The sequence below is a fragment of the Vombatus ursinus genome, unplaced genomic scaffold, assembly GCF_900497805.2.
Source record: "Vombatus ursinus unplaced genomic scaffold, bare-nosed wombat genome assembly UNPS02010394.1, whole genome shotgun sequence".
Lineage (NCBI taxonomy): Eukaryota > Metazoa > Chordata > Mammalia > Diprotodontia > Vombatidae > Vombatus > Vombatus ursinus.
The window spans coordinates 9348812-9374970 of NW_020950172.1; the positions used below are offsets into that span (position 1 = coordinate 9348812).

Consider the following 26159-nt stretch of genomic DNA (forward strand, 5'->3'; position numbering starts at 1 on the left):
GGGGGGGGGGGGGGGGGAGACAGATAGAGCTCCCAAAGATGTCAGCATAATTTGATGTCTCTGCATTTCTGTGTCAGACTTGGGATGTTTTCCTCATCTATTTCCTCTTTCTGGCCAGGTGATCTATAGACTACTCTGATGAAATTGTCATTCTTTTCCTGCCTCTGTTGATCTTTCACTCAGATGCTCGCCACTATACTTCCGCCTTTGAGGCTCCTGGATTTCTTCACATGAATGTATCTTCTTCACTTACAAGGCAACTCCATTCTTTTACTTCACCTTTTATGCCTCTTTTCATTTTTTGCTCATTTCTATTTTTCCCTTTCTGCCTATACTTTCTTTTACCTTACCTAGATTTTTTTTTGAGGAGAGGTACTTTTTTGAAGTATCCATCCCCTTTATTTTTTAAAAAAAAGTATTGATGCCCTTTTAAAAAACATTGCTCTCATTTCTGAATATACTTGACACCACTGCCCTCAGCAGAAATGTCTGGAGCCCAGACCTCTCCCCACCTACATTCAATGGGATAGCCAAAATCACACCAATCAAAAGGAAAAACAGGCAGAACTAATCAAACACAGTGGCTGTCTGACAGAGTATGCAGCAACAGAGTATGTGTCTCCATCGTCCCCCTGCTTCTCCAATGGAAAGGTCTTAGCTATATTTTTCAGAAGATTTGACAATTCAATTTAATTCACCATGTATTATTATGTGTAAGGCACTGTGCTATGTGCTGGGGACACAGACAAAAACATAATAGTCCCTGACCTCAAAGACCTTACCTTCTAACCTGTGCTGTTCTTGGCGGGTGGGGTAAGTGTAAGATTGATAATTCTGTGCTAGAACTTGGGAACCGGCTAGATATGATAAATGGTTCCAAGTCAACTTTGAGGGAGGTCTCCAGTGGAATGCCCCAGGGACCTGTGCCTACCTCTGTGCTGTCAATCGCTTGGATAAAGGCATGCTCAGCAGCTCTGCAGATGACGTAAACTGGGAGGGAAAGCTACCCCATCTCAGAGTCAAGATCCAGAGATCGTAGCACATTGGGACACTGGACTGAGATGACTGAGATGACATACAATGAGAGAGAAATGCAAAGCCTTATTTATCCTCAGGCTCAGCAAATTAGAGGCAGTGCACGATGCTGGGGAAAGGGGTTCCAGCTTTGCAGTCATCTTGCTTCAGTCACCTAACACCTGGGTGACCTTGGGCCTCAGTTTCCTCCTTTGTAAAATCAGGGAGTTGGACCAGAAGGCCCGGGAGGTCCCTCCAACTCTAGTCTGAGGAGCCTTTGCAAGAGCAAGTCCAGGGGAGTCGAGGTTCGGCTGGTTTGTCTGAAGATCTTTTTCTGTCCAGGAGATGGCGCCCGCTGCCGCCTCTCTGGACCTGTTTTCCATTTCCTTGCATTGTGGACCAGGTGCATGCCTTCACTACAGCTCTGCCATGGGAAGTCGTTGTTCCTTCCTGCCCGACTCAGTTCCCATCTGCCCCTTCCACCTGAGTCCTCCCAGCATGGCTCCCTCTCACCTCCTTTGGGATAGGCTGCCTTGCTTTCTCCACTGGTCCTCCTGTTTTGTACCATCCTCTGGAGAAGCTGGGCTGTGCCATATAGGTTAACTCTAGGAGGCTTGGGAAAGGCTGTCAGGTGGATAGAGCAACAGCCCTGGAGTCAGAAGGACTTAAGTTCAAATCCAACCTCAGACACTTACTAGCTTTGTGACCCTGGGCAAGTCACTTAAACCCGATTGCCTCAAAAAAAAAAAAAAAAGACATCATCAACCCTAGAAGACTTGGAAGAAACTCAGGAAAAGTGGGGCCAACTTGGGGACTATGCCAACTTCCCCCCTATATGGGGAAAGAGGGTGGGGCTGCAGAAGAAAAGGATTAGGAATCAGTAAATACTTTGCTTGGTTTGGCTCCAAAAGGCAGAATTGGGAGCATGCGTGAGCTAGGAAAGGGAAGGGGAATTGTAGAGGCAAAGGCAGATTTCAGGCCCCAGAGGAGAAGATTTCCTAACAATTAAGAGTTGCCCAAAAATGCATTGAGCTGCTATGAAAGGCAGTGAGCTCCCCATCAAGTGGAAGCTGGATGTCTACATTTGGAAAGCTGCAGAAAGGATTCTTTGTTAAAAGCATCATGGTCTTAGGAAAGAGCAGTGGATTTGAGGTCCAAGGACCTGAGTTCAAATCCTGGTTCTTCTCTTTACTACCTGTGTGGCTTTTAGGGGGTCACTTCCCCTTCCTGCAGAAGGAGAGGGTCTCTCTCTGGAGAGTGAGTTACGATGACCTCTAAAGTCAGTGTGTCTGTGTGTCTTGGGTTTCTTTGGTGACTTGTGGAGGCCTCAGGGGTAGGGAACCTGTTTCCCATCTAGGCTTTTCCCAGAAACATGTTTTAAATACATAGGATTACCAAGGAAGCTGATTCTATGGAATCACAATTGTCAAATTCAATGGAACTGCACCGACATTCCCAGAGGCACTCTGGGTCCCTCATATCTGGAGGGAATCCCAAGGTACTTAACACATCCCAGGTGCCTCCTGGGCTCCACTCCTGGGGCCCTTGCTCTCTAAGCATACCCACTCACTCTCCCTTCCCCCTACTAACGACTGGACCTCTCACTCCTTAAAACTAGAACTGTGTCATAGATTATGGTTAAGTGGGCCCATCCAGGTTCAAAAAGCATCAATATTATTAAGGAGGGAGGTCTCTAGTGGACTGCCAAAGGGATCTGACTTTGACCCTGTACAAGATGCCATTTTAATCAATTTGGCTGAAGGCAGAGATGGCATGTGTTTTAGACCTGCAAAGGACACAAGGCTGGGAGGGAAAGCTCACCCACTAGATGACAGTTACTCTCCAAAGTGATCTGAAAAAGGGAGGGAGGCTAAGATGAATGAGATCAAGCTTGCTAGGGGGTAAATAGAAAGCCAAAGAGATGACTTATGTGAAAGCTTCTCTTGGGACTTCAAAAAAGCAGCTGCAAAGTATTCACAACCACCTGAAAAAAAAATGCTCTAAATCACTAATAATAAGAGAAATGTATATCCAAACAACCTCGAGGTTTCACCTCACATCTTGTAAACTGGCAAAAATGACTCAAAATGGCAACAATCCATGTTGGAGGGGTTGTGGAAAGAGAGGCACACTGGTGCATTGTTGGTGGAGCTGCGAAATACAACAACTAATTTTTTTCTTTTTTTTTTTTTTTGGCAGTTGGGGTTAAGTGACTTGCCCAGGGTCACACAGCTAGCAAGTGTCAAGTGTTTGGTCTCAGGCCAGACTGGAACTCAGGTCCTCCTGACTTCAGGGCCAGTGTTCTATCCACTGCGCCACCTAACTGCCTGGAAATACAACAACTATTTTAGAAAGCAATTTGTTTTTGTTTGTTTGTTTGTTTTAGTGAGGCAATCAGGGTTAAGTGACTTGCCCAGGGTTACACAGCTAGTAAATATCAAGTGTCTGAGGCTGGACTTGAACTCAGGTCTTCCTGACTCCAAGGCTGGTGCTCTATCCACTGCACCACCTAGCTGCCCCAGAAAATAATTTGTAATCACAAAAATAAAATGACCAAGCCATCCATACACTTTGAACTAGAGACTCCATTAGTGCCTTTTCCGCCAAGGAAGCCATATACTCCAAAGTAAATGGAGTCCCTATATAGTCCAAAATATTCATATCAGCACTTTTTGTGATGGCTAGATGGATGCCCATCAATGGAGAATGGCTAAACAAGTTACAGTGCGTGAATGGAATGAAATATTCCCACATTGTGAGAAACGTGTGTGATAAATACAGAGAAGCATGGGAAGATCTATCTGAACTGATACAGAGTAAAATAAGCAGAGCCAAGCAAACAATATATACAATAATGACAACAATGTGAAGGCGATGAAAAATGACACACAAAAATTAAAATTAAGTGTAACAAAATTATAAAGACCAAGCGGGACAGCAATGAAGAGAGTTGAGGAGACAGCCCCAGCCTATGCCTTAGTGGAGATGGCAGGTCCACAGGTGTTACCATTGCACATGGCGACTTTCACAACGTATCCATCAGTTGTGTGGATTTTTTTCCTCTCTAAAAAATGCTATTTGGGAGATAGCTAGGTGGCGCAGTGGATAGCGTACTGGCCTTGGAGTCAGGAGGACCTGAGTTCAAATGTGATCTCAGACCAGATACTTGACACTAGCTTGTGACCCTGGGCAAGTCACTAAACCCCAATTGCCTCACCAAAAAAAAAAAATACTGTTTGTCACATGAGATGGCTCTCAGAGAAGAGAAGGGGGAAAGATACTGAGGATAACTATGATGATGTAAGAAATAGAGGGCATCAATAAAAAACTTATTTTTTAAAAATCAGTTGTGCATGCCTAGGCACAGCTTGTAGGAGGCATGGTTTGAAAGCCGTTGATAGGAAGATCTGGGGAGTTTCAATATGAGTCAGCAGGGTTAGAAAACAAGCAAGAAAGCAGATGTAAACTGAGGCTGCATTAAGAGAAACAGGTATTCGAACTGGGGCACAGGGGGATAGAGGTATTGTGGGGTGATGGAAAGAACCATAAGAGAAGCAGGTTCACAGCTAGATGGCGCAGTGGATAGAGCACTGGCCCTGAAGTCAGGAGGACCTGACTTCAAATCCAGCCTCAGACCAAACACTTGACACTTACTAGCTGTGTGACCCTGGGCAAGTCACTTAACCCCAATTGCCTAAAAAAAAAAAAAAGAAGAAGAAGTGGGCTACTACCAGTGTGACCTCCTGGGCCTCAGTTTCCTCATGTGTAGCATGACAGGCTTGAACTAGATGACCTCTAAGTTTCCTTCCAGCTCCGAATCTATGACTCTATGGCCCCAGTCAGAGTACCGCTGAAACATTGTGTTTGATTCTGGGTGAAAAGTTGGAGAGTGTCCAGAGGAGGGTGTGCAGGCTGGTGAAAGGATTGGAGACTGTGATTGAGAAAGACCACCCCAGGAGGTAAATGCACAAGCAGGGGGGTACTGATGCCTGCTCCAACTGCCTCAGGAGAGCTGATTGTTAAATGTTCAGTATGAGCAGGAGTGCCTCAGAAACCAGCAAATGCTACACATCAGAGCTTGGTTTACTGTTTATTACCTAGATTATGTAGACTTAAGCAAGTGATGGAGAAAGTGCTAACAAAGCTGATTGAACTTAATCCAACGAACCTCTTGTCCAATATTTACTAGCATACTCCTAGGCACTGGAGATATTGAGCCTGGAGAGAAGTAATGTCTCCCATTGACACAGTCAGGGCAAAGGAGTGCATAATGCACTCAATCAGATGCACAGGAAACTGCATCTCTGAAGCTCATGCTTCCTGAGCTGTGAAATGGGCGTAATAGTACTGATGGTACTGAGGAGTCAGAGGATTTAGAGCTGGCAGGTGCCAAGAAAACTTCTAGTCCAGGCCTGCACAGTCTGTGGCCCTGTAGACCTGATTTAGGCTAACCCTGTTTTTAGGAAACTGAGGCTCAAAGAGTGTAAGGGGATTTGCCCAAGGCCACGAAGCTAGTAAGTTGGAGGCAGGATTCAAACCCATATCCTCCACTCCCAAGCCAGAACTCTCACCACTGTAGCCCATCGCCCTAAAAGTGCTTTGGAAACATGGGCCATTGGACAGAGCACTGGCCCTGGAGTTAGAAGGACATAGTTCAAATCTGGCCTCAGACACTCACTAGCTGTGTGGGCCTGGACAAGTCACTTAACCCTGATTGAAAGAAAGAAAGAAAGTTATTATTACGTTTCCCAAGAACAGTCCTAGGGCAAAGATAGCAGTTTCTGTTCTCTCCTCTGTAAAGGAAGGGTTTGGATGAGATGATCCCTAAGGTCCTTCCCAGCTGTAACTACGAGATCTGAACCCTTTTCTTCATTGCCTTCTTTCTCTGTAAGGCACCACCTTCCTTTTGGACTTCCTTTGGGTGACTACCCAAGTGCAGATCCCGGACTCCAGGGGCTCACCTCTGCCCCCTCCTTCACAACATCCCCATCCAGGCACATGCCAATCCTGCTTCCCCAGGATCTCTCCCATCCGGACCCTTGTCTCTGCCTACCCAGTCAGCAGGCCCGATGGGCTCATCAGCTCTGGTCTAGACTACTGCAGCTGGCTTCTTATTGGTCCCCCTGCATCCAGGGTCTGTCTCCTGTCTCCGGTCCCTCCTAATACCGTCAAAGTGAGGTTGGTAAAAGAGGTGTCTCCTTCACTCCCCAGCTTAAGCAACTCCAGGGGCTCTCCGTGGCTTCTAGGGTCAAATACAAACACAATGCCTTGGCCATCTTTTCTCCCTTTCATACACTCTTCAGTTCAAACCAGAAGGCTGTGCCTCCTAAGCTCGGCTTCTTAGAATCCCTACCTTTGGACTCCCTGCCTTCCTTCTAAGCCCAGGGCAAGTTCGGCCGCCCTCCTGGGGCCTTTCCTCACCCTAGTGCCCCTGCCCACTCCTTTTGTGCACACCTTGAATTACTCCTTTGGTACCTACACCTCTGTGGACTCGGGATACTCAGCCCCCGGTCGAAAGTGTGTCCTCGGTTAGGAATACATGTCACTCCCCTCCCCTCTAATTAGACTGCGTGGGAACTGGGGTTCTGCCCTTCTCTGTATCTCCAGTGGCCAACACACAGTAGGCGCTTAATAAGTGCTGGTTGACCTGACTTAGCTGCCTGCCTGGCTAACAGACATCAAACGTACCCACCTTTGTTGCGCAGACTCTCCCATTCCGCAGGTGGGGAAGCTGAGGCTGGGATGGGGTAGCCCCGTCTGCCGGGCCTCCCAGCCGCCTGATCCCCTCGCCCTCGGTGTCGCCCGGACCCCTGGCCATCCTTCGGAGCTGTCTCGGCCCCGCCCTCTTCGAAGGCGGGGCCAGGGGAGGGAAGGGGTGCGGCTTCCCAGGCTGTGCTGGCAGCTCCGGCAGGCAGGAGGGGGTCCAGCGATCTGAACAGAGCCGAGCAGAGTGGTGGGCAACTCGTTCTGGGCGGCGCCATGGGGAGCCAGCTGAGCACGGTAGGGGAACCGGGAGGGAGGGGGGAATCAGGCCTGGGGGCCTGCTGTGACCTTGAAGGTTAGGGGCCAGGGTCTCGGGGCTGGGGGACCCTCCCCCGTCCCCAAAGCCGGGGGCTAGGGCTGGGGTCGAGGAGCGGCAGAGGGAGGAGGAGGAGGCGGACGCCTTCTAGGGGGTCCCCTGGGCCCCGCCTTGGGAAGCTGGGCCTGGCGGCTGAGGAGGACCCCTTCGGCCGCGCCCTGCCCCTCCCGGGGCCCCAGTCCCGCTCGGTGACTCATCTTTCTCCCCTCCCCGTTCCCTGCTGCGGGCCGCATCTTTCTGGTCCCTGGCCCGGGGACGGTGTCCCTGGGGAAAGGAGAGCGGCGGCTGCTCTCTGTGCCAGATCCGCGCAGACTCCGTCATTCGCCCCTCTGCCTGCTCGCCAGAAGTGGGGGATGGGCGAGGGGTGGCTATCATGCACCAGCGGAGGGCCGTGCCTTCTCCTGTCTCTCCCTTAACCCAGCCTACTCCCCGAAGCTGCCAGAGCTGGCCCTCCGACTCTTGCTCCGGAAGGAGAAACTGAGTCCTGGAGATGGGGAAGGGACTTGACCAAGAACCACTCCCCCCAGGGTGCTGAGAAGCCCCCAAGCTAGGGCGTGGTACCCACGCCCCGGGCCTCCTTCCTGGGTTGCCCCTGCTTGGCCTCCCAGGGAGGAGGACAGTGCCCAGGGCCCTGAGGCTTGGCCGGGCTCACGGGAACTGGAAGGGACCCGCGAGGGCTTCAGTGCCCAGCACAGCCGCCCTCCTGACCCAGCCGGTGCCCGCGGGTACCCTGTGCTTCCGGGGGGCAGCCACCTGTCACTGCAGGAGGCACCAGTTGTCACTGGGCCGCCACCTCCAAGACTCAGTTATTCTTAGCTCTCCCCAGCGGAGGCGGAGGCCCAGCTTCATCTGGCCTCTTTTACAATTTCCTCCGGAGGCGCCTTGCGCTGCCCTCGGGGGCCAAGCCGAGCTAGGCTGGTCCTGGAGCTGAAGGGAGCCCTGGAGGCCATCTTGTCCAGCTAGCACCTCCTTTTACAGACGAGGAAACTGAGGCCCGGGGAGCTCCAGTCACTCGCCCTCAGCACAGGCAGCACTTGAACCCGGGGCTCTGCTTCCAGTCAGGGCCTTGCTTTTCCCTTTCTATTCTATCACCCAGCCTCCAAGTCTCGTCTATTTGACGGACGCTCCAATAATCCGGACGGAGTCGCGCCCCTGCCCTGCCTGCCCTGCCCTCCGCACGCACTTCTCCCTTCCCTCACTTAAGGCGTTTCTCTCTCGACAGGGGGTGGGGCTGAGGGCGGGGCTGCCGTGCTGGGAGACTGGAAGCCCGTCAGTCGGCCTAGGCTTCATGCCCAGTGTCTTTGCCCCACGATTGGGCCCTTCCTTCCCTGTCCTGCCAAGCCCATGTAGGGCTCCAGAGCCCTGGCTTCCAGCCTCCCAGCCTCCCGGCAGCACACCCCTTCCCCCATTTCCTGTGTCTAGTAACCTCCTGAAATCTTAGTTTAGGAATCTGTAAAATGGAGATGATAACTAATGTCCCCTTTTTGTGACCCTCGAAGTAGATTGCAATGCTGGCTTTTTAATATACCAATGTCCCCTGTTCTGCTTCTTCTCAGACTGCTCTGGGATCTCCTGGATGTGGGGATGCCCTCTGCTGACGCCTTGCATTGCACTGGCATCCATGCCCACCCAACCCCTGTGACTCCCCTCTGACATTTCCTGAGTTTTCTGGAGGGCTGGATTTCCTCAGTTTCCCCAATCTGGAATATATCCATGGAGAAGGAGGGGGCTGTCCATTCAATCTGCCTCCTGTCTCCGGTCCTGTGACCAGCTCATCTCCCCCTACTGTTGTCCCTTTCCTTGATTTCTCACTCTTAGTCCTGGTCAGTTCCTGCTTTCTCATCTCGGTCACTAAAGGTCCCCTAAACCTCACTTGCTCGCTCATAGAAAAGGGGCTCTCTTCTACCCAGCAGCTGTTTTGATTGAGGGCCAGTCACTTTGGAGTTAGTTGGCCTCTGGGGGGAGATCTCAGGGTGATTAAGACACAGCAACACACACTGGGGGATGAGGGAGACTGCATTTGGTAGCGGTAGGGGGGCCTAGGTTCCAACAAGCCCTGTCACTACCTGTGAATCCTCAGCAAATCCTTTAACCAGTGGTGTGCTTTTAAATGTTTAACAACTGGCTCTCCAGAAAAATGTACCCATAACTCATAACCTTTAAGTTAAATCTGTTAGTAACATTTTTTCTATGCTTTCTTAAGTCTAGACAATAAACAAATCCCATAAATCAAGCCGTGATTTGTGGCATTTGCCAATTTCCAAGGTGTGCAAAACTCATACTGAAAATGGAAGTCTGTCCTTCCTAGGAACTGGTTCCAGCATACCTCTGCCCTTAACCCTCTCTGGGCCTCAGTTTCCCCCTGCGTAAAATGAGATCTTCCAGCCGTTATCCCAGGAACTAGATTACAAAAGAGAGCATGAACAATTTAGGGAGGACATGCCCTCTGCTATCACGTGAGGCCCAAGGGTGGAAAGATATTTGCCCACTGGGCATCAGGGAAAGTTTCATCAGTAGCTAGAGTTCTGGGTCTGAAGTCGGGAGGACCTGAGTTCCGATCAGACCTCAGACACTTACTAGCTGTGTGACCCTGACCTTGTTTGCCTCAGTTTCATCATCTGTAAAATGAGTTGGAGAAGAAAATGGCAAACCGCTCCAGTATCTTTGCCAAGAAAACCTCCAGTGGGGTCATGAAGTCAGACTCGACTGAAAATGACCTCAACAACACAACCCCCCACTCTACCTTTAATTGCATGTATGACTTCACACGTCCTAACCTCAGTTTCCCCATCTGTCCAACAAGGAGGTGGTGTGTATACATCTTGTTTCTCTGCTTCGTTTTTTTCTTTGCATCTCCAGGGCCTGGAACTGTACACCTGTCCGTGCCTAATGCGTGTTTGTTGATTGATTGACTGGGTGACTTCAGCTGTGCCTTTTTCTGTCCAAAGTGTCTCGAGTAGAGCTAGGGAGGGGCCCTGGAAAGGGGTGAGCTCTGGTCGGGTGTGGCCAGCTTTTGTTTCTGCAGAAGCTGCCTGGGGCTTTGGAAAGAGGGCTGAGGGATCTGGTGAGACGTCCACTCTCTCTGCCTTCCCCTCCTGACTGGGCCTGGCACGTGCCCTGCCCTCCTCAAGTCGCTGACAAAGCCTGTCGCAGCTTACCTGGCCTATGGGTGACAGCCTGAAATCGGGCTTAGGACGATGGATTCTGGAGCCAGAAAGGACCTTCCTACATTCTGTTGTTGTTCAGTTGAGTCTGACTCCCCACGACCCCATTTGGGGTTTTCTTGGCAAAGATACTGGAGTAGCTTTCCATTTTACAGAGGAGGAAACTAAGGCAGAGAGAGGCTATACGATTTACCCAAGATTCCATAAGTGAGATGTGGTTTAGAGGTCAGATGACTCAAAATTCAATCAATTGAGCATTTATTTAAGCTCTGTGATACTTCTTCTCCCCTCTTTGTCCCGCCCGTCCTTTGCCCCATTCCCTCTTGTATCATTTTTCTGTGTACCTACTTGCTCTGAGAGGCAGCTTGGCATAGTGGACTGAGGGCCTGAAGTAGAGTCGGGGGAGATCTCGGGGGCGATCTCGGGGGCTTAGGAGTAGCCGTGGAACCTTGGATCTGGCAACACTCTGTCAGTTGTAGATAGGATGTGTCCATTAAGGAGGCCTGGGTTCTGTATACTTTTCCTACAGTAAATGGGAGGAGGTCGGGCACTTTGGGCCCTTTTAAAGTGATCTTGGGGATAAGCACAGTGATGGGGGAGGCCTGATGAGCTGGCACAGGGGGCATTCCTTAGAGTCATGCGTTAAATGTTCATGGCTAACAATTGCTTTAAAATTTTATTGCATTTTTATTGATACTTTTTGTTTTTTACATCACACTGATCATACCTCGAGAGCCTTCTTCTTCAAATAACTGAGACCAAAAAAAAACAAAGACATTTTTCTCATGTATTAATGAGTTGACTACGTCTCAGTCTCCTTTTCTCCTGGCCTTTCTGGGTCATCCTGACTCATCCATCCATCCATCCTGGCTTACTAGGTTATTTTGCAGAGTGAGAGATGGGTAGGTTTTTGGAAACTGCTCCCTCCTTCACAAAACCCTCCCAGATTCCCCCTCCCTCCCCCCCCCTGTCAAAAGTAATCTTTCTCCGTCTCTCTGTCTCTCTCTCTGTCTCTCTCTCTCTCCCCCTTCTCTCTCTCTCTCTCTCTCTGTTTTTCTCTTCTCCCCCTCTTTCTTCATTTCTCCCTCTTCTCCTTGCTCCATAACCCTCTCTCTCCCTCCTCTTTCCTTTCTGTCTCTCTCTCTCTGTCTCTGTCTCTCTCTCTCCATATTTCCTGTAGTGTTAAGACTAGACCTCTCATTAACTAACCCCTGTCCTACAATGTCTGCTATTATAGTTATTTCTGTATACAACTCATCCCTCAACAGACCAAGCCCATTAGAGTGTAAGCTCCATGAGGTCAGGGACTGTGGTTTTCCACCATTGTATCTGAGCACAGGGCCTTTTGTGTACAACTTAACAATAAAGTATTCCATACTGTGTTATTATGATGACCAAGTCTGGCCCAAGAAAAATAGAGAAAATGTGTCACTCATTGAGGGGGCGGGGAGCCTACAGAGAAGAAATAATGTGCCTACTTTCAGATTTTTTTATTGTGTTGCTTAATTTCCCAAAACGCCCTCCACACCCCGCCCCCCTTTTTTAAGTTTCTTTTCCTCTGATTCTTTGTTGCAAGGGATCGGGGAGGGATATGTTCTGAAATGAAGGCTCTCTCTCTCTCTCTCTCTCTCTCTCTCTCTCTCTCTCTCTCACTGTCTCTGCCTCTCTCTCCGTCTCTCTGTCTCTATCTCTCTGTTTCTGTCCTCTCTCCCTCCTTCTCTCTCTCCCTCTCTTTCCTTTCCTGTTCTAAGGCCCCTCCCAGCTCTGACCAAATAAATGAAGGAGCCATGGTGCAGTTTGTGATCAGAAGGGCTTGGGTCTGGATTCTGGCTCCATGACCTGGGGCATTATCCTAATTCAGTAAATGAAGAAACCGAGGATCATTGGCTCAGTCACTGGTGCTAACCGGTCCCCCGCCCCCCCCCCGCCCCCCCTTAGGGCTGATGTGGGAAAAGTGCATTGTAGACTTTGATCTTCTTTATATAAATATAAGATGACATAAGAAATAAATTTTAATCGATGATTTTTCATGGATCCATTTATTTTTTGGCTTTTTCAAAGGGAGGCTGATTTCAAAGGTATAACAAAAACAGACACACAAGTATCTTCCCCAATCCCTGGGGGACATTATATCCCTCCCCCCCATTATGCCCTCTCTATCTCCGGGGAAGGGAATTGAGTTCACAGTTTAACTTGGTCCGTCTAGGATGGGCCCACCAAGTTCCTGGTCCAAAGCCTCTCAGCACCTGGCTTCTTCCCCGCTGGGCTGGGCAGTATCCAAGCTGGAATCCTGGCTCCAAAGTCTCAGTAGCTGTGCCCCTCAGGTCCAGACGGGGCTGCGGCGCTCAAGCCTAGAACAGGAAAGGACAGACCAAAGCCTAACCCAGTTCTCGAGGGCAGAGGGAGAGGGAAACAGTAGCCCTTTCCCCACACTCAGCTCAGTGCGTGGTGCCTGTGATGAGACTTCCACCCCCTGGAAAAAGAGGGTCTGATTATTAGGGTTGTTATAAGTAAAAGGAATTGATTCTAAGTGCCACAGGCTGTAAGTGGCCCTGGCCCTGAATGGGAGGTCTCTCTCCGTCTTCTGACTGTGGTCCAGACACTTTAGCTCTCAGAGTTCAGCGACTCTATCTGAGAAATGAGAAGAATAATACTCAGGCTCCCATGAGAGTGAGAACCACATTTGTGAACAGGAAGTATAATGGAGGCAGGCCTAACCTACAGAAGGAGGAAGAAGAGGAGGAGGAGGAAATTATCGTGTGTGGTAGAGGGGCTCTGGCTTGGAAGCCAGGGAGCCCCAAGCTTGACTCTGGGCCCAGCTACTTCCTGGCTATGTGACCTCACTCTCTGTGCCTCAGTTTTCTCATCTGTAAAGTGGGGGTTCATAATAGCACTTGGCTCCCAAATGCATGTAAGAGATGCTGGCATCATGTCTGACATTAGAACACTTTAGGACTTGTCTCCTCTAACTTCCTCATCTTAGAGAGGAGGAGACTGAGGTCAAGGAGGACCCAAGATCTGGAGCCAGAAGGGACCTCTTTTTCAATGGGGGATGGGGAATTGGCCTACCTAGGACTGGCAGAAACTTTGTATTCCTCATTTAGCAGGGAGAGTTGAGGCCCAGAGAGGTTTTTAGAGGTAACACTGGGAGCAGGGAACAGGCCTGGGATAGTGGATGGGCTATTGCTGTTTCTGTCCAACACCCTGCTTTGCTCCCGCTTTCCAGCAATGGCACCAAGCAGGGCAGCTGGGGGCAACAGGGTGGGTGTGCCCCAACCCAGACCTGCTCTTTGGGGCTGGGTTTTCTCTTATCAGGACGGGTACAGCCCCAGGAGCCCAGTGAGTGCCGGGTCTTTCCCTGGCCACTGGCTTAGAGCTGCTGATTCAGGCCCCTGTGGACGGAGCTCCCCGGGCTCCGCTGTCCTCCCAGGGGCCAGCCTTGCCCTTCGAATCAGGTCCTGGTGGCTCCTGGTGCAGGTACCAGGTCCCTGCAAGGATGGGGGTGGGGCGTGAAGGGCCTCCCATGAATGGCTTGGGGACAGCTCATTTGACTAGACTTTTCCATGGTTCTCTGGTCCAATGGCCCAGCTGGCTTTGCTGGCTCAGCTTTGTGGGCCTAGATCAGGGGCTGGGGCCACCACCCGGCTCCTGGGACTAGACACTAACTTGCCTTTGGAAATAGTCACTGGGTATTGGTCAGTTGTGTCCGAGTAGGGGAGGTTGGGGGGTACCTAGAGCATAAAACTTAGGATAGAATGTCAGAGCTGGGAGGGAGCTTAGAACAAGGAATGTCAGAGCTGGGAGGGAGCTTAGAACAGGAAATGGCAGAGGTGAGAGGGGCCTGAGAACAGGGAAGGTCAGAGCTGGGAGGGGCCTTAAAGACCATTCAGTCCAGCTGCTCATGATGCAGAAGTTAGTAGAGGGGAGGAGGGGACCTGCTCCAGCTCCTGAGTGGGAGATTCAGGCCTAGAACACAGGTTTCCCTGTTCTCAGTGGAGGATTTTTCATCAGCTTTGGGGTGGGGAATGTGGGTGTTCTAGATTCCAGCCTCTGCTCCTAGATCCCTTTCCTTTCTTGTAGAGCCCCCTAGCCTGGTGTTGACCATTTTACCAAGGGCAGGCTCACTTCCCTGCTGCCTTGGTCCCTCCCTGTCTTCCTCCCTGCTCCCCTCCCACTTCCCTTGCCGAGCTGGGCCCAGAGGCAGACTGAGGCATAAGCAGGTGAGCCATCCCAGCCCCCGACCCCCCAGGGCGCAGCCTTAGTCCCCAGGCCTGGCAGGGAGAAGCCTGGGCCCCAGGCTGGGGTGGAATTCAGTGGGCTGGAGGGTGTGAGTCACCCTAGCCTGGCCAGGCCCTGGAACAGTCTGGACCAGCCACACCCAGAGACAGGCTTCCGAACTCTGGAATTTCTGCTTTAAATAGCTCACAGTTTGGAGAAAGGTAGAGGGGAGACAATATTAGCCCAGACCCCCCTTGTTGTGACCTCCTGTGGTTTTTTAACAAAGAAACACTGACCAGCGGAGCATCCCCCAGCTCCAGCTTTGCTCACAGAGATAAATTCCTGAGAGGACTCAGTGCTTTGTCTAGGATTGGACCCGACCATTGGTGGCATCCTGGTGTTTATTTCTTGTGATTCGGGGAGGGACAGAGACTCAGGAGAGGACAGACATTCTCTTTTTGATGGGAGAATGTCAAACCTGGAAAGGTGTATCTGGTATAACCCCCTCATTTTGCAGATAGGGAAACTGAGATATGGTAGAAGGGAAGCTTCTGAGGGCACGATTTTGTTGGCCTTTGGACGCTGGACATTGAGCACAGTGTTGAGCACACAAAAGGTGATTAATCAATGTTTGTTGATTAAATGACTGACTTGGAAAAGAGCCTGGCCAAGATTGGCCCAGTAAGTAGGGTGGATGGGGGAGGGCATTAGCAATGGAAAAACCAGAGGAGCTGATGCTGGCAGGAGACAGTGTCCTGTCTATATAGGGGAGAGAATCGAGGACCTGAGTTCAAATTCCACCCTACCATTTGCTAGCTCTGAGACCTCAGTCCTTTTCCTTCTCACCTAGCCTTGGTTTCTTCAGTCATAGAGTGAGAGTTTGGACTAGAGACGATTTCCAAGTTTGCTTCTTGCTTGTCAGCTTCTCTTCCTACCCCCTGTGCCCTCCTCGGCTGGATGGTGGGGGCTAAAAACAGGAGGAGTCACTCTGGTGGGGACTTGGGGAATCTCCCCATCGTACAAAGAAGGAGTCTTGGTTCTCTATGAGTTACAGTTCTCGCCCTGCCACAAAATATCCTGGCAAGATGAGATAATGGCTTCACTCTTCCTTCCAGCTCTGTGTGTGGTCACCAAGTTTGGAGTTCTTTATTTTTTAATTGAAATAACTTGGTGCCTTTAAAAAAAATAGGGGGAAAAAAACTTTGTTGTTGTTAGGTCAGTATTAACCATGAGTGAATGAGAACTGTTCCATGGGAAGGGGTGTGGTGAGATCCTAGGCTTGTAGGTCAGAGGGCGAGTACCCCTCATCCTATGGAGGATGAAATTGAGGCCCAAGAGGTTAAGTGATTTACCCAAGGTCATATGGGCAGTGAGCATCAGAGGGCAGATTTCAACCCAGGGCTTTTGGCTCCCGAGTGACTATTCTTTTGCTGGAGCAGATCGCCTCTCAAACTCAGATAAGTTCAATTTGGGCTCTTGATAAATCACTGGAGGCTGGCAACTTCACAGGCTGAGCAGCTTCTGATCCAACCTCTTCATTTTACAGATGAGGAAAGCTGAAAAAAAAGTGGCAAATTCAGGATTTGAACCCAGGGCCTCTGACTCCAAACTATTTCTATATTTTTTGCATCAAGGCCCATGAGGAGAAAAAAATTTGCATTTATAGCCCCAGATCCAAGTCTACGCTCCATCATCTCTTCCCTCTACTACCATTCTGTGAACCTTGGTGTCCCCATTTGTAAAAGGGGAATAAGAATTTTCACTGCCCTCTTTATCCCATGATCCCCCTAACTAATAAGCAGGGAGACTGTCTGTTTGCATCTCGAAGAGGATCATGTGTCTGGGGCCAGAGAGGCAGGACTCTGGAGCAGGCAGGGGGAGAATTGGAGGAGGCCAAGCCTGGGCTCAGGCTTCAGAGCTTGTCCGGGCTGGGGAGCTGCCCGTGTTCTTCACCGCAGACATCTGGAGATTCTAATTTAATCATTTGATTGTAAACGTGTATTACAAGGATCCTGTAGTAAAACTTTACTCAGATGTGTCACTAACGTAAAGTGTGCTCAAATGAGATGATGTACATTAGTTTGTTTTCCATCTTTAAGGCTGCATACGGATGTAAGGTACCAGAGTACTGTGGTGTGGATGGGACCCACAGCTTGCCAAGACTTCTGCCCCAGAGTGTAGGCACCGCCACTATCCCCGTGGTGGACTTTGTGGTCGCCAGCCCAAAGTCGACTATCTGAAATGCTTAGCAGTCAACGGTTAGCCACTGGGTGAAGACTTTTTCTAACCACAGCAGCTCGGTTAACTGTATACAGGGGCACACAGGGCTGTAATCTCTGGCAGGAGAGGATGCCCCCTCACCTATGAAGTCGGAGGTCCATAGTGCTGAAGTTCATATTACGTGCATATTCACTCTACGGTATCTGGGCATTTGTATTGATTCCTTCCATTTGGAAAATCTTTTTGAATTAATTTACCTACAATTGAAACTTTAGGATAATAGTAAGTGTGCATTTTTCTTAAGAGTAGAAAAGAATATAGCAGAGGACTCATCATCACGTAGTATGAAAACAGTGTTTTCATACTTATGTGTGGTCAGCTCGTCTGTGTTTGACACAAACTCTTGTTTGAATGTGTTCACCTTGAGAAATGTTGAAAATGTTACCTACATAGCCACTATTTTAAAATTTGTTTTTATTGTGTCATGCATGTAAGAGAATTTTCTATTATAGACTCAGGATGAAAGTCAGAGAAGATAATGGAACTTTATAGGAAGGAAGGGAGGGAGGGAGGAAGGAAGGAAAGAAGGGAGGGTGAGAGGGAGGAAGGGAGAGAGGGAGGAAGGGAGGGAGGGAGAGAGACAGGAAGGGAGAGAGGGAGGAAGGAAGGAAGGGAGGGAGGGAGGGAGGAAGGACGGAATGAAGGGAAGGAGGAAGGAAGAAAAGGAAGGAAGGAAAGGAGGAAAGGAGGAAGGGAGGGAAGGAGGAAAGGAGGAAGGGAGGGAAGGAGGGAGGAAGGAAGGAAGGAAGACCTCCTGGTGCAGTCAGGCCACATGTAGAGGAGTGTGTCCCGTTCTGGGCACTACATTTCAGGATGTGTGCTAACAACCGTAAGATCATAGAGATGGACTGGAAAGGGCTCCACTCCAAAGTCAGCTAACTGACTTTATTCATTTTGCAGAGGAAGAAACTTCCCGGCTTGCCCTGGGTCGACAGGCTAGTTAAGTATATGAGGTAGAATTTGAACCCAGCCCTTCCTGACTCTGATGCACCAGGCAGCTGGTGGCACAGTGGAAAGGACACTTCGCCAGCAGTCAGGAAGACCTGGGTTCAAACCCAGCCTCAGTTGCTTATTAGCTAGGTGACCCTGGTCAAGTCACTTAACCACTGTCTGCTTCAGTTTCCTCAACCATAAAATGGGGAAAATAGTAGCACCTGCCTTGTATAGTTGTTGTGTTGTGAAGATAAAATGAGCCATATTTGTGAAGCTCAGCACAGGGCCTGGCACATAGTAGGTGCTTAATAAGTGCTTGTCGCCCTCCCCCGCCCCTCCCCTTGTCACAGTGCTGTTCCAGAGGAGGACAGCCTCAGGGCGTTGGACCAGATTGCTTCCCAGTGCTATGGGTCCATGAGCTGTGGTTCTCCAATCCTGCTGCTGGTAAAGCCGCATCCTTTTAGACGCGACACTGTCGCTGTCACTCTCTGGACCTCAGTTTCCTCATCTGCAAAACAAGACGGTTAAGCTAAGTGGCCTCTGAGGTCTCTTTCAGTTCCACATCTAGCAGCCGTGAACTCTAGCTCCTTCCTCTCTCTGGGCCTCAGTTTCCACGCTAGGCTGGAGGGGCCCAGCTCCAGGCTCTGCAGAGCTGGTTACAAGGAGGCCCGTGTAGCCTCCTTCCTAAGGAGGATTCTTTCTCCCTGGCTCACTTCTCTGCCTTACACTGAGGACAAGCAAAGGCGTTTAATTCTTTTTATTTTTTTTTATTTGGGGTCGTCTTCCTGATTATCCAGTACTTGGAGTCCAGAAGATCTGAGTTCAAATCCAGTCTCAGACTAGCTTTGTGACCCTGGCAAGCCTTAACATCTGTCTCCTCATCTGTACAATGGGCATAATGATAGTATTTACTTCTCAAGGTGGTTGTGAGGATCAAAGGATGTGATATTTGTAAAGCGCTATTTAAACATTATTACTATTAATGTTACCATCCTAAGCCGCAACCCCAGGATATCTTAGGAGGGATGCAGCCTTGTTTCTCCCTATGCTGGGTGGTCTCCTGCCTCAGGTATGGTTTTGTTTGTTTGTTTTCCTTCCTTTGGGGGCAGCCTCCCTAGGACTTTCTCTTTCTGGTCTCCTCCCCTTTTGTCCCTGGGTTGGGTCTCTCCAGGGGCCCCTCCCATCCTTTCTCTTTTGTTTCTCCATATCTTTAGGATATGGAGACTAGGCTGGGTCTGTGTGTGTGTGTGAGTGTGTGTGTGTGTGTGTGTATGTGTGTCAGTGTGTGTGCATATGTATAAGTGTGTGTTTGTGTGTATGAGTGTGTATTGTGAGTGTGTGAGTGTGTATTGTGAGTGTGTGTGTTGTGTGTGTATGTGTGTGTCAGTGTGTGTGCAGATGTACAAGTGTGTATGTGTTGTGTGTATTGTGTGTATTGTGTGTGTGTTGTGTGTATTGTGTGTGTATGTGTGAGTGTCAGTGTGTGTGCAGATGTACAAGTGTGTATGTGTGTATGAGTGTGTGAGTGTGTGTGTATTGTGAGTGTGTGTATTGTGTGTGTATGTGTGAGTGTCAGTGTGTGTGTGCAGATGTACACGTGTGTGTATGAGTGTGTAAGTGTGTGTGTATGAGTGTGTGTGTATTGTGAGTGTGTGTATTGTGTGTATTGTGTGTGTGTTGTGTGTATTGTGAGTGTGTGTATCGTGTGTGTATGTGTGTGTCAGTGTCAGTGTGTACACGTATGAGCGTGTATGAGAGTGTGTGTAGGTTGTAGGTGTCTATGTCTTTATGGGGGGGGGGGTTTGCTCACTCCCTGCATCCAGACTCAGAGAGAAACAGGCTTGAGCTCAGTGTAATGAAGGACTCAGTTAGACGGCAAGCCTCTTGAGGGCAGGGCCCGTCTTTTGCCTCTTTTCCTATCCCCAGGGCTTAGCCGTGTGCCCCCCCCACCCCGGTGCTTATGGAGTGATGGGGCCTCCTAAAAGCTGACCGGGCAGCCCCGTTGGCCTCGTGGAGGAGGCAGGGGGTCCCGGCTCAGAGCTGGCCCGGCAGCTCCGTGACCCTACGGGCTTTGTGGTTGAGTCTGGGGCGAGAGGATGGAGGAAGGAGATAGAAGCTGGTGCCTGCTCAGCTCTGCCCCTCTGCCAGCCCCGGGGGAGGGGGCTTCCTGGAGGGGTTTTTTTGGCAGCTCGGACCCACCCCAAGGCCTTTCCGGAGGCCCACTCTCGGGAGCCCTCCCTGCTCTGCCTCCTTTTTTTCAGGCCTTCCGTCCACTCCAAACATAGATGTCGTGGGGCCTCATGTGGGGGAGTTTTCTTCTGGAAAACTGTAGTATTTCATTCTTTTAAAGTGATAATTATTTTCAATTAACAAAAATGTACCTTCTCTTCCTATTTAAAAGAAACAAAAAAGCCTTTCTAACAAATATTTCTGTTAAGTTCAGTCATGTCTCACTCTTTGTGACCCCATTTGGGCTTTTCTTGACTGAGATACTGGAGCGGTTTGCCCTTCCCTTCTCCAGCTCGTTTGCAGATGAGGAAACTGAGGCAAACAGGGTGCAGTGACTCGCCCAGGGTCACACAGCCAGTAAGTGTCCTGCCTCTATCCACTGTGCCACCTAGCTGCCCACTTTTAAAAAGTTGTTTTCCCAGGAGCTTTATTGGAGTCTCACAAGCCCTGGGGCTGCTGGGATATCATTGGACCCAATTTATGGATAAAGAAACTGAGGCTCGGAGAGTTTAAGAGTCTGAGGGCTAATGAGTGCCAGAGGCAGGATTTGAACCCAGGTTTTCCTAACTGCATCTTGCACTCTCTCTTCTATCACCACACAGCTAACAGGGGCTTGAGAGCTTTAGAAACTCCCCTTGATAATTATAATATTTTACATTTTTCACATGTATTGTCTTTAAATATGTGTTTATTAATCTCTTGTGTTTACATCACTGATATTCCCAATGTACTCCTCCTTGCTCCCCTCCCAGAGATCCATCCCTTATAACAAAGAATAAGACAGGGTTGTGAGTGTGTGTGTGTGTGTGTGTGTGTGTGTGTGTGTGTGTGTGTGTAAAGGGGAGGGGGAGAATCCTTTACATTTATCTGAGGCTGGGGAAGGACATAGGGTTTAGGGGCAGGGTGAGTCTGCCTGGGGGGGGCACACAGGACGTGGGCTGACCAGGGGTCATTCAGGGGTGAGTCAGGTCAACTTGGCTCTCCTCCTCTTGCTGTGGGCCAGCCCTGACCTGTCCTCACCCAAGTCCTGGCCCCATCTGCATGACCTTAGACAAGTCCTTTCCTCTCCTAGGATTCTCTCATCTGGAAGATGAAAGAGTTTCACGGTGGCCTTCAGGGTCCCGTGTTTCCCTCCCTCTCCGGCGGCCCTTTGAGGGCTGGGCAGCTGCACTCCCTGACAAACACAGCCCGTTGAAGCTGCCAAGGAAGGGTCTCACTGAGACCAAGTTTTCCCACCAACACAAGTATCCGATGCCTCACTTTCTCTGCCCTTCCTGGCTCCCAATGGGCCCGTGATGACCTTTTTTTTTTTTTTTTTTTCCATTTCTTTGCAGCTGGGTGGCTTTGTGCTATCCCCTGTCTGGTTCATCTACAGCCTTTTCATGAAGCTTTTTGGGAAGTCGGCTCCCCCCATCACCCTAGAGAACCCTGAGGTGAAGTACCCGTTGAGGCTAATTGACAAAGAGGTGAGTGATAGGGTCCAGCCTGGGTGGGGATGCTGAGACCTCTCAACTTGGGGATACTCCTTCCTGGGGGCTTTTGAGCAAGGGCACTGTGCTGGAAAGTCAGAGGGAAAGTCAGAGCCCCTTCCTGGTTGGACTGGGTGGGGCGCTGTGTCCCCTCTGCCTCTGGATCCCAGATCCCAGGTCCCAGGTCCCAGGTCCCAGGTCCCAGGTCCCAGGTCCCATCACCGGTAGATAATGTCTACTGAGCTCTAACTAGGTACAGACCTCTGGAATACGCATCCATCCCATGCACCCCTGGAGGGCTGAGTAGCTCCTACCCTGGGCCTAGAGGGGCTTTGAAGAAAAATCAGAAAAGCTACTCAATGCAGAAAGTAATAGGATTCTTCTATACATTTCATTTTTTTTCACTTTTATTTTACATCTTTCTTTTTTTAATTAATAAAAATTAATCTTCTTTCTCTACAAACTCTTCTTCCCCTCTTCCCCTCCCTGTGCAAGGAGAAAAAAAGAAAAGCAGCAGCCTATGCTGCATCAGCCAGGATCTGTGTCTGAGTATTCACCTTGAGGTCGCCCCTTCTCTGTCGGGAGGTGGGCAGCGGGCTTCATCACGATGAGTCATTGTGTCGATCAGTAATCCTCACGGCTTTCACCGTTGCTTGTTTCTGCTGTGTCTTATTGTATAAATTGTTCTCCTGGCTCTGCTCACCTCATTTTGCATCAGTTCAGACACGTTTTCGCGGGTTCTCCGAAACCACCCCCTTCCTCATTTCTTACAGCACAATAGTATTCCATCACCTTCACGTACCACAGCTGGTCCAGCTATTCCCCAACCGATGGGCATCCCCTCACTTTCTATTTCTTTGCCACCCCAAAAAGAGCTGCTATCAGTATTTCTGTATTATGTGGGGCCTTTATCTTCTTTCTTTGATCTCTTTGGGGCAGAGACTTAGCATTGTTGGGTCAAAATGTATGCTTAGCTCAGTAACTTAGAGAGCCTACGAGGGATTCCAGAGAAAGGGCAGAGCAGAAAGGAGGGCGTCCTAGACCGGAGAACGGAACACAATTAAGGGACAGACTGTGGAAGACTAAACCTGAGAAGTCAGAGACTGTTCCCAGACTGTAGCCCTGGGGCACATCCGGCCTGGCTGAGCCTTTAGGAGGTACTTCCTAAGAGAAACAGCTGAATGAGCAAAGAATGTTAAGCACAGAAGAGAGAATCTATGGAAAGAAGGGAGTGAAGGGGGAAGGGGCCTCCGAGGCCCTCAGTTTACAGAAAGGGAGACTGAGGCCTAGCTAGAGGGCAGAAGAGACAAGGGCACACAGGATGTAAGTGGCAAAGATAGGACCCAGGGTCTGAGAGGCAGCCTCGATGGGTTATACTTAATTATGGGGTCCCAGAAGGAGAAACAAGGATTGGTGGGTGAAAGCAAAAAAAGAAAGATTTCAGGTCAGCATAAGGAATAATTTTGACTTTGGGGAGGTTCTAATTGGGAAGGAGTTGCCCCAGTAGTGATGAGCTCCCCTGCCTCCCCCTGCCCTCATCACTGTAGGCATTCAGGCAAAGGTCAGATGATTATCTAGCAGGGAGAGGCTTAGCAGGCATTCCTGTATGAGGTAGAAGGCTGATGAGAAGACTGTTTAGGCCCCTTCTGACTCCTATGATTCCAATTCAACCCAACCCCCCTCTTTTTGCCAACAGGAATAAGGTAAGGATTGTCTTATTCTCTGTGCCTGCATCCCCAGGGCCTGGCACAAGGTAGGCACATTCATATGGGTTGATTGATTGATTGAAGGAGCAGATCTGGGACCAGAGCCCGGGTCCCTGACTTAGTTCAGAGCCCTGTCTTTGGCCTGAAAAGAAACCAAGATGCTCAGTGTGGGGTTAGGCTTCCCGTGTGCGCCTCCCTCTGAGCTGATAATAGCGATGATAATATTCATAATGACAGCATTTACACAGCACTCTCCGTGATCCCCTGACAAGCATGATAATTATAGCTCCCATTCCTATAGAACTTTTAAGGTTTGCAAACCACATTCTTTCCTTCTAACCCTGGGGAGTAGATATTATTATCCTCATTTTACAGATGAGGAAACTGAGGCAGGGAGCAGCCAAGTGACTCACCAGGGTAGCACGGCTTAAGTGTCCGAGGCCAAATTTGAACTCTGGGCTTCCTGACTCCAAGGCCAACACTCCGTCCACTGCGCCGCCCAGTCCAGGCCCGGGTTCAGCCCTTGTTCCATCTGCACCGGGGCTCCGGGCTGGGGAACCAGGGTGACTTTTTCTGGATCAGGCTTAGACGTTCCACACAAACAGGAAGGACGGAGGCCGACCCACACACCCATTAAAAATCCTCTTCCTCCCCTTCCCCTTTGAAAACAAGAGTTGAGTCACTGGAAAGCCAGCCCTGCAGACTTTTCCTCTGTCGTCCTTTCTTCCCCTGGATGACTTCATGGCTCCCAGGGCCTGGCCAGGTAGAGTTCCCTGAGGCGACCCAGTGTTTACTTTCACCAACCCTGACACACCTCACAGGGCCCTGCAAAGTAGGGCAAGGCAGGCAGAGTGAGGCCCGGGGCCTCACCCTCTAGAAGAACCAGAATCCTCCCGCCCTACCACGCCCTGGGCCAATGGCCAGCCAGACTGCTCCAGCGCCTTTGGGGACAAGGAGCTCACTACCTTACTCTGGGACTGCTCTCTTTACCCGAATGTTTGTCCTGATGCCTGATGCCGGATGCGATTTCCACCCATTGACCCCAGTTAGACCTTGGGGCCAAACAGGTTCCTTTCCCTGGGACAGCCCTTCACATAGTCAAGGATGGCCTCTCGGACCCTCTGGGTCTCCTATTCTCCCGGCTAAGCCCCCCCAGTTTCTTCAGCATGGCTATATCGTGGGGATGCGCCTCCCCCGTCTTGTACTGGTGGAGTCAAGAACCCTCATAAGTGTAGCTTACATTTATCCCTGTGAGGCATGGTCATCCCATTTTACAGATGAGGAGACTGAGACAGTCAGAGGTGAAGAGGTTTATATGTGTGGAAATATGCAACACCCTGAGAGAAGTCTCTTACAGCCCTGTGACCACGGGCTTTTTGTAGACTCGAGTTGTTATCCAGCCTTTGCTGAACTGCCCCAGGGACGGGGAGCTCACTACCTCATACCGTCCATTGCTGGAGGTAGCTCTGATGGTCAGGAGTTCTTCCAGTTTACCCAATCCAAATCTGCCTCCCCGGGACTGTCCTCCGTTCTCTGCTCTGCCCCCTGGGACCAAGCAGAACATGGTGGCCCTTCAGATGTTGGAAGGCAGCCCTCATGTCCCCCTAAGGCTTCTCTTCTCTGGTCTAAACAGCCCCAGCTCCTTCAGCCCAGCCTAGATGTCCTGTCCTGATGAGCCACTCTGCTTTGCTGCTTAGAGGCCATTAGGGGGTGCCACAGCGCACAGAGCACTGGGCCCGGAGTCTCAAGATCTGGGTTCAGCCTCAGACACTTACTAGCTGTAGGACCCTGGGCAAGTCACTTCACTCCTGCCTGCCTCAGTTTCCTCATCTGTAAAATGAGGATAATAATAGCACCCGATTCCCAGGGTTATTGTGAGGATCCAATGACATTATTATCTCATCGTAAAGCGCTTAGCGGTGCTTGGCACTAGTGAGAATTTAGTAAATCCTTATTTCCTCCCCTTCTCCTCTCTTTTGGATCTTTCTGGGATCTCATCTGTAGGGGTATAGTCCTTCCACCAGCGTAGATTGCAACCCATCCTGGCCTGCTTGGCCTCTGGGTTTTCTGTCCATGTTCTCCCAGAAATTCCCCAAAGATGAGTTACTGGCAAACTCTGGAGGCCTTTGCCTGGTTCTCCAGAATTTGGAGGGTTCCAAAATTGGCCTGACATTCCCTTGTTCTTAGGCCCCTTCTAGCTCTGACATCCCCTGTTCTCAGGGCCTTCCCACTTCTGACATCCCCTGTTCTCAGGCCCCTCCCAGCTCTGATATTTTGTGATTCCTTCCTTCTCTTTTCCAAGATGGGTAGAGCACAGAGTAGCTCCTTCCCAAGCCACCTCCACACCATGCCTGTGGTTAGATAATCCAGGCTCTGGCCCTACCCTCAGCATCCAGACTTCTTAGGAGTGTCTGGCCGCTCACCAAACATCCTGAGTCACTTTGTCCTGGGATGATGGTTATGTCAAGTATGAAAACGGTGGAGCATAGGAAGCCTCAGGAAGCTTTCCAAGCCTTCCAAAACCATGAAGAAAATGAAACATGAGATTTTAAGTGACTTGCCCAGGGTCACGCAGGTAGATCCCTAATCTCGATCTGGAAGGGCCATTCTACAGATGAGGAAACTGAGGCCCAGAAAGTCCAGGTGGCCTAGCCACCCGCCCACTGACAGTAATGGTGGAGCTCAGTAGGAGGAGGAGTTGAGTTGGAAAGGGAAGCTTGGGGCAGAGCAGAATTCCTGGAATTCTGGCTCAATGAATTTGGATGTTTTGTTCATCAGGTTAATAGGGAGCTAGGGATTGTTTCTGAGGGGGGGATGTGATTGAATTAGAACTGGGCCGAGCTTCCTGCCCTGCCACAGTCCTCTGTCCCTACACGTTTGTGAGGAGAATGGGACCCCATTGGCTCTGGGCTTTTCTCTCCCAGACATGCCTGGGAGGACACGATTCAGGTTTGTGAGATAGCTCACAGGGTCTCTAGTCTACCTTTGCCCGAACAGGAAATCCTCTCTGTCATTCCTGGTAAGAAGCCTCTGCTGAAAGACCTTTTAGCATTGGGGATCTCACTAC

The 26159-nt window shown here is 50.1% G+C and overlaps 2 protein-coding genes across 3 annotated transcripts in view; one reads left to right on the forward strand and one right to left on the reverse strand.

The window, feature by feature from the left end:
• Positions 1–6998, reverse strand: part of LOC114037407 (poly(U)-specific endoribonuclease-like) — a 26190-nt gene extending 19192 nt beyond the window's left edge. The window contains 2 exon segments of the mRNA XM_027854257.1: positions 6707–6770; positions 6773–6998. Coding sequence (XP_027710058.1) covers positions 6707–6770; positions 6773–6995 — 287 coding nt within the window. The 5' untranslated portion in view covers positions 6996–6998.
• LOC114037406 (NADH-cytochrome b5 reductase 3) overlaps positions 6931–26159 on the forward strand; it is a 37408-nt gene continuing 18179 nt past the window's right edge. The window contains exons 1-2 of one of the 2 annotated variants that reach the window (XM_027854255.1): positions 6931–7014; positions 21252–21383. In XM_027854255.1, the coding sequence (XP_027710056.1) occupies positions 6994–7014; positions 21252–21383 (153 nt within the window). In that variant the 5' untranslated portion in view covers positions 6931–6993. Of the gene's footprint in view, positions 7015–14429; positions 14478–21251; positions 21384–26159 lie in introns of those variants that run through there. The other variant, XM_027854256.1, reaches the window with a different exon arrangement.